Source organism: Chaetura pelagica, unplaced genomic scaffold (genome assembly GCF_000747805.2).
Source record: "Chaetura pelagica isolate M959 unplaced genomic scaffold, ChaPel_1.0 scaffold895, whole genome shotgun sequence".
NCBI classification, from domain to species: domain Eukaryota; kingdom Metazoa; phylum Chordata; class Aves; order Apodiformes; family Apodidae; genus Chaetura; species Chaetura pelagica.
The window spans coordinates 259-8,023 of record NW_009953407.1 but is presented as its reverse complement, the minus strand read 5'-3'; the positions used below and the strand labels follow the sequence as shown (position 1 = coordinate 8,023).

At 55.1% G+C, this 7,765-nt stretch overlaps 1 protein-coding gene across 1 annotated transcript; it reads right to left on the bottom strand.

Moving 5' to 3' along the window:
• Positions 1 to 6,283: 6,283 nt before the first annotated feature.
• On the bottom strand, positions 6,284 to 7,198 carry LOC104389461 (olfactory receptor 14J1-like). Its single transcript, XM_009998458.1, has one exon. It carries the CDS (start codon positions 7,196 to 7,198, stop codon positions 6,284 to 6,286), a length of 915 nt encoding a protein of 304 aa, XP_009996760.1.
• Between the last annotated feature and the right edge of the window lie 567 nt (positions 7,199 to 7,765).

Below are 7,765 nucleotides of genomic sequence, written 5' to 3'. Positions count from 1 at the left end.
GCTGGAATGTCCCTGCTGGAAAGAATGGCTGGATGGGTGTGGAGATCTGGGAAAGGTCTTGCTTGGCTTGTGCCAGCCAGGCCAGGCCTTCACGCTGCTCTGGGCCCTGGTGACCAGCTCTGCAGAGTGGCACGCAGGCAGTCTGGGAGGGCACGGTGGCCCCAGGCAGTGGCAGGGGGAGGGCCAGCACAGGGGACATTCCCTTCTGCTCTCTGCTCTGAGGAGACCATGGCTGGGGACAGCACTGGTTTGGGCTTGTAGTGCCAGGGACATGGGGCCAGAGCTGGGCACTGACACTACCCCAGCAATTTGCCCAAGTCCAGTCCTCACCTCTGGGTGCCAGACATTCCCCAGTGCTCCCGAGTCCCTCCACTCACTGCAGATCCCAGTCAACAACTGTCCCTGTCGCCAGTACCCCCAGTTATTCTCTCGCCTCCCAGTGTTCCCTAATCCCAGGATCCCTGGTGCCCCAAGAAGAGGTGTCAGCCCAGCCCTCTTTTTGCCCAAGGGGCTAGAGAGCCATCAGGGAGAATTCTGCTGAGGGACCACTGGTTTGAAGGTGGAGTGATCTCTGAGGGAGCCCAGGAGGGACAGACAGGTCTGGGGGTGAGGGGCATTGGGAGATGGCAGTGCTGGAGGTGAGGGGCATTGGGAGATGGCAGTGCTGGGGGTGAGGGGCATTGGGAGATGGCAGTGCTGGAGGTGAGGGGCATTGGGAGATGGCAGTGCTGGAGGGGAGGGGAATTGGGAGATGGCAGTGCTGGAGGTGAGGGGCATTGAGAGATGGCAGTGCTGGAGGTGAGGGGCATTGGGAGATGGCAGTGCGGGAGGAGAGTGGCATTGGGAGATGGCAGTGCTGGGGGTGAGGGGCACGGGGAGGTTGGGGAATGGGCCTTTTGGGGCTATTGGAGGATGGTCTCGTGTTGCAGCAGGGGGTCATGCCCGCAGGGTCAGGGCTGTCAGGGCCACACTGCCAGCCCCACCTCTCCACCCCCTGGTGCCTGGTCCCTTCCCTGGGTGCTGCCCCATGCGGGAAGCTGGACTGATGCCGGGGAAGGGGCTGGATCTGTGCCAGGGTCAGGGGTGACTCTGTGCCAGGGCTAGGCTTGTTGCCAGGACTGGTGTCTCTGCCCAGCCTGGCTTTGCCCTGGGGGGCTCACGAGCTGGGGAGGGGCATGTCATGGGAGGGATAAATCTGCCCCTCACCTTGTGCAGCTTCACCCAGCACTCCCCACTTCAGAGAGGAAGATGAAGTTGGCGGTGCTCAGCATGGCCCTGCTCTTCACCATCCTGCTCTGCACCCCAGCAGATGCTCAGGTGAGTCCCTAGGGCCACAGGGAGGGGGTCCTGGCTGGGGAGGGTTCTGGGCTGCAGGAGATGGGATCTCCTGCAGAATTAAATCCTCGTGGGGAGCACAAAACCCCTGCATTTGGCCTCTCCCTTGCCCAAGCAAGGGGCTTCTGCAGGCTCCCCTGCCCTTCCAGCCCCTATCAGTGCAGCTTTCTCCCTTCCACAATTCCAGCTGTTCCCTCCACTTCCTGCAATTCAGCTGCCGGTGCCCAGAGCTGGCTCCACAGGGAGCGCTCAGACCTGCTTCCTCCATGGGAACCCAACCTTCTGTGAGGCTCCTACTGGTTTCTTCTCTTGCTGCCACCACACCCTTCTCCCTTTTGAGCTTCCCTATTCTACCCTTTTGGTCCCCTCAGACATCTCCTCCCCAGGATCTCCCCTGTGTCCTGTCTTGAGTTCCCCACATGCCCTCCCTCTGGTCACTCCCAAGGCCTTTCTTTCCTCTTTCCTTCAGTCCTTTCCCTCTCATCCTGCCCACAGCAATAGTGTCTCCAAATCCACTTCCCTTGAACCCCCCCACTCCCAAGCACCATCCCAAGCCTTTTGCTTAGGTCCTCTGGGTTCCTCTTCCTTCTGCCCCCACCAACAATCCCACTTGAAGTCCCTGGATCCCCTCCACTGGAATTCCCTGAGCCTTCACTGGCTTCTCAGTCCCTCCAGTTCTGTCCCTCCAACACCCCCAGCCCAGTCCCTTCACCACTGCTAATTCACCCCATGCCCTGGCTCTAGGTCCACCCACACCTGTGCCCCACCCACAGCCCCACCAAGCTCCAATCCAGAACCCAACCCTTTGGTTTTCTTTTCCAGCCAATAATTGAAGCCAGTGGAGGATACTGCATTGGAGTAAGTAGTGGGGTGGGCTTGGAGGGCTTCCATTACGGGGAATGAGAGGGCAAGTTGGTCCTGCCACCCCTTGCTGGGACTGGGGACATCCCAGTGACACTCAGGTCTCATGGTCTCTCTGCAGGGGGAAATTGAAATCGGGCGAGTAAAGAGGGCTGAGGTAGGTACCCCAGGTTCTGATGGCCCCAGACCCTCCCCTCCATGGCTGCGACACTCAAGGCCATCCCAGTGTACCCCAGTACATCCCAGTGCACCCCACTGCTACCCCAGAGAACTCCCCTGTACCCCAGCTTTTTCCCCAGGAAGGCCCTTACCCAGGCACCCCAGGGTTGCGTTCCCATGTAACCCTGTACACCCCAGGATGCCCCAGTACACAATCATGCACCCAGGTGGGCCCCTTCCCATGGAGCCCCACGGCTCTCACCGCACAAGCTCATGGACCCCATTTCTCTCCAGAAGAACTTTCCCCAAGGACCCCACGGGTTTTCCCGGGCCTCCCAACACAGCCCAGTGCAGCCCAGCGTGTCCCTAACCCTCCCTTTCTCCCCAGCCCCCTCTGGTGGATCTTGTGCGCCGCAGACGCAGGGCTGCAGCTGCTGATGCCTAGGGGAGCAGCATCAGGAGCCCCAGAAAGGCTCCTGCATCCTGGGGCCACCCGGAACTGGTAGTGCCACCCTTGTCCTGTCCCCCTCCAGCGGCACGAGGAGATCATCATCCCTGGATGAGGCCAGCCCATTCCTGGGAGCCCTGTGCCCTTTCCCTCTCCTGATCAATAAAGCCCTTCAGCAAAGCTGTGCTCTGTGGGGGGTGTGTGTCTGTGTCCATGTCCCCTCCCCTCTGCCAGCCCCAGGACCCTGCCTCCTCTCTGGCTGCACCCCTGGGATGAGCAGAGTGGTGGAGGAAGCCTGGGCACTCGGGGGGGTTTCCATAAAGGAGATGCCCTTCCCAGCCAGCCTGTGCCCCCAGAGAAGGTAGATGAGGGCAGCCTGGAGTGTCTCCCCCACTGGGCTGGGAGAGGCAAAGGGCAGATGGTGGCAGCCCTTGGGGCTGCCTGGGATTAGGGGCACAGTGGGACACAGGTTCTTAGCAAGGCTCTGGTGAGCACCATCCCCCACACAGCAGATGGGGGCTTGGGGATTCACAGAGTCAAGCAGGTGGGACAGGGGGCTGGAAACACGGAGACTGACACAGGTCTGGCATGAGAAAAGCTCAGCCCCTCGCTCTCTGGAGACGAGTCTTGCGGAGGGTGAAGAACAACAATGTCTTTAGGGATGGTGGTGTGTACAGACACAGTCAGTGGACGATTATCATGGAATGGTGCAGGTTGGAAGGGGCCTTAAAGATCATCTAGTTCCAGCCCTCCTGCCATGGACACCTCCTATTAGACCAGGTTTGCTCCAAGCCCCATCCAACCTGGCACTGAACACTTCCAGGGACAGGGATTCCACTGTTTCCTTGAACAGTCTGTTCCAGTGTCTCACCACCCTCATGGTGAAGAATTTCCTCCTAATGTCTAATCTAACCCTCCTCTCTTCCAGTTTTAATCTTTACCCCTTGTCCTATCACTTCAAACTCCGGCCAAAAGTCTCTCCCTGGCTTTCCTGTGGTTCCCCTTCATGCCAAGGACAGACAAGCTGTCCAGAACCATAGGGGCCCTGCCTCTAGCCAGGTGGAGGAAAGGGACAACTGAATCTACTGGACTGTGTGGGTTGGATGGCCTGGCATGCTGATCCCACAGAAATACAAGGCTCTGGTGGACAGCAGTTCACAATGCACCATAAAGCCGTCCTCAGCTCCTGTCTCTCCGGCAGCTCTGGGACATTTTGGGGCTGCTCAGGAGATGCTGGGGAAGTTGCTGGGGGTGGGGGGAGACAATAGAGTTTGCACATTCCTAAACATACTTGCATATGTTTGCACATATTTTTTGTAATCATTAATATTTAATTAAAGCTGTCTAGTTTTGTTTGCAATCGAGAAAGTCTCTCTCTCACTCTCTCTCTCTCCTTCCCTACCTGGATGGGAGGGGGAGGGGATCGAGAGCATTGTTGTCCCGGGTTCAATTGCTGATCCTGACTCAAACCCGTGAAAGCCAGCTGCCCCCCGGCACCCCCATTCTTGGTGTGGGTCATTGCAGCAGGGAACCGAGGGGGTACTGGTGAGCACTGGCTGTAGCAGTGCTGGAGGGAATTATACAGTTGTCTACCCTGCTTGGCTTTTCAGAGCACCCTTCTGTTGTGGGGCTGCTGAAGGTCTAAGAACAAAAGGTCCCCATGGCCACTGCAGCTGGGCACCCAGGACAATACTGCACTAGAAGAGATTCCCTGGATCCCACCCAGGAGCTCCATCCCCAGGTTCCCTTACAGAACAGATATGGGGCTCTGGAGATAGAGAACCAGGAAAGTAAGGATGTGGATAAAGTCCCACGCAGGGAGTTGCCAAAGCAGGCAGCTCCACGCATTAAGACTGCTTCTGTTCAGAGCAAGAGGAGGGTGACTGTTATAGGAGATTCCCTTCTGAGGGGAACTGAAGGTCCCATGTGCTGACCAGATCTTTCTCACAGGGAGATCTGCTGCCTCCCTGGGGCCCAGGTTAGGGATATAAGCGGGAGACTTCCTGGTCTAAGTATGGCCCTCAGACTTCTGCCCTCTTTTGATTTTTCAGGTGGGCAGTGGTGAGGTAGAGAGAAGTGCTGTTCCTCTGTAAGAGGTGAGCTCCACATGTGCCCTTGGTTTAATTAAAAAAACTCTCCAAACTGGGGGGGGGGAGGAAGTTGGACAGATGACGAATTTGGGGGATTTGTAAGTTACAAGGATTACTCAGATTCCAGTAGCCAGGGCAGCGAGATCCTGGATGACCTTAATATACTAAAAAAGTACAAGCCTGTAAGCTCTAAGCAGGTTCCCTCCCCCAAGCAGTCAGCAAAGAAACGTGTGAGTTTCCATCCCAAAACGGGAAAGCTCCACCCTTCCATTTTAAAATCAAAGTCATGATAGCAGTGAGCCCCTGTGCAGGCGTTCTCTCCCCCTGCCCCCGCCTCCAGCCAAGGGGAAGCTGCAGAGAGAGATAAGGGCACTGCATGATTTAGTTAAAACCTTTATAACGTCAGGTACTAAAAAAATTAACAAACTGGGAGAAAAACTCCACCAAATTTCCACAGTTGTGGAAAGCACCTCAACTCACTCATCTTCTTACAGTAATAGAGAATGATCAGGAGGGGAGAGTAGAGCATAAACAGTTATGCCCCGTAATGCGGGTGCATTATGACCCTGGTACCGGGCAGGGACACGTAGTGCATAACGTGTCTCCATATTCCCTCTTAGAATTGGCACAATTAAAACAACAATACGGCCATCAGCAGAATCTGACACTGTATATGCATGTCCTACTGCCCTTTGCCACTAAAGAAGGAACAATGTTGACTGGTGTTGACATCACAATACAACTCAGCGTGGCAGGATTCCGCACCACTGCACAGGTTACCCCAGGCCTCTGAGCATTTCCTACTCAATGTAGGAAAAATTGCTGAAAAGCAAAAGTCCTTTTGAGGGAGCAGGACAGCAGGATCCTGTGGAAGTGAGGGCAGACCAGCACTAGAAACGCCACGTCCTGCTGCAGCCTCGGCCATGGCTGCAGGGAAGCAGCAGCCCCAGCTCACAGGCAGCTGAGAGACAGTGCCCAGCAAGGCGGTGAGGGGCAGCCACCAGGGCTGATTCTCCATGAGGCAGCTGGTCATTTGCTTCCTGAGCCCCTCCTGCATGCTGGGGCAGCTCCCCCAACTCCAGAGGAGATGTGAAGAAATGGAAGCTGAGACCAATAAATTTCCAATGGTTCCTTAATTGAGTTTATTTATAAAAGGAGACAAGATCCATATGTACATGAGGCCTTTGGGTCAAAATAAAACCAAAACTGAAAAAAAAGGTAGGAAGCCAAGAATAATAGTCATAGGTATAAAACAAACCCCAAGATTTATTTTTAAAAATCCACAAGGGAAAATAAAGACACACATGATGAGAATTTAGAGCTGGGTATTTCAGAGATACTGTGGAAGCCCTAATGGGATAATGGGCATCTTATTAATTTAAAGTAGATTCTATTCAAATAGTTTCCTCAGGGCATCCTTGAGGTCCTGGTTCCTCATGCTATAGATGAGGGGGTTCACTACTGGAGGCACCACTGAGTACAGAAGTGCCATCACCAGTTCAAGGGAGGGGGAGGAGATGGAGGGGGGCTTCAGGTAGGCAAACATGCTAGTGCTGACAAACAGGGAGACCACAGTCAAGTGAGGGAGGCAGGTGGAAAAGGCTTTGTGCCTTCCCTGCTGAGAGGGGATCCTCAGCACGGCCCTGAAGATCTGCACATAGGATACCACCATGAAAACAAAACAGCAAAAAAAAAAGAAGGCACTAAGCACAACAAGCCCAAGTTCCCTGAGGTAGGAGTGTGAGCAGGAGAGCTTGAGGACCTGGGGGATTTCACAGAAGAACTGTCCCAGGGCATTGCCCTGGCAGAGGGGCAGCGAAAATGTACTGGCTGTGTGCAGCAGAGAATGGAGAAACCCAGAGGCCCAGGCAGCTGCTGCCATGTGGACACAAGCTCTGCTGCCCAGGAGGGTCCCATAGTGCAGGGGTCTGCAGATGGCAACATAGCGGTCATAGGACATGATGGTGAGAATATAAAACTCTGCTGTAGCACAGAAAAAGAAAAAGAACTGCTGTGCAGCACATCCTTGATAGGAGATGGCTCTGGTGTCCCAGAGGGAATTGGCCATGGCTTTGGGGAGGGTGGTGGAGATGCAGCCCAGGTCGAGCAGGGAGAGGTTGAGCAGGAAGAAGTACATGGGGGTGTGGAGGTGGTGGTCCCAGGCGATGGCGGTGATGATGAGGCCGTTGCCCAGGAGGGCAGCCAGGTAGATGCCCAGGAAGAGCCAGAAATGCAACAGTTGTAGCTCCCGCCTGTCTGCAAATGCCAGGAGGAGGAACTGGGTGATGGAGCTGCTGTTGGACATCTGCTGTACTTTAATCATAGACCTTTAATCACTGCTGCTCCCAGTGCATCCAACAGCAGAGCAGAGCTGAGGGAATTTTCATCCGGTTATCCCACCACACCTGAGGAGATATTTTTTTTTGGCAGTGACCTTTGGCATTTCTGCTGCTCTCCAAGTGAAACCCTGTGAGTGCTGAGAGACAAAGGGACTGTCCCTTAGTTCAGAGTAAGGACGGCTGGTCTGTCAATCAGTCCTGCTCTGAGATACCCTCAGCTGGCACCTCTTTGAGCTGGAGGATGGTCACCCCCAGATGTACCCCTGAGCAGAAACTGGGGACAGCTGAGAGAAAGGATTCAGATTTACCAGTGCAGCTCCCCCAGCCCCTTAGCCCATCTCATTGTCCCTGAAGAGTATCTCAGCTTTGCATTCCCACCCAGGGGTACCCAAATCCTCACACCACATCCCTCCACTTAGCAAAATAAAGGGACAAACAAGGACAGCAGGGGCACTAGGGAAATATGCCAAAATTCTGCTGCCAAGAGAGTTGGGACAGGGAGACAGACACTCGAGCTTTTCTCCTTGGTGCTG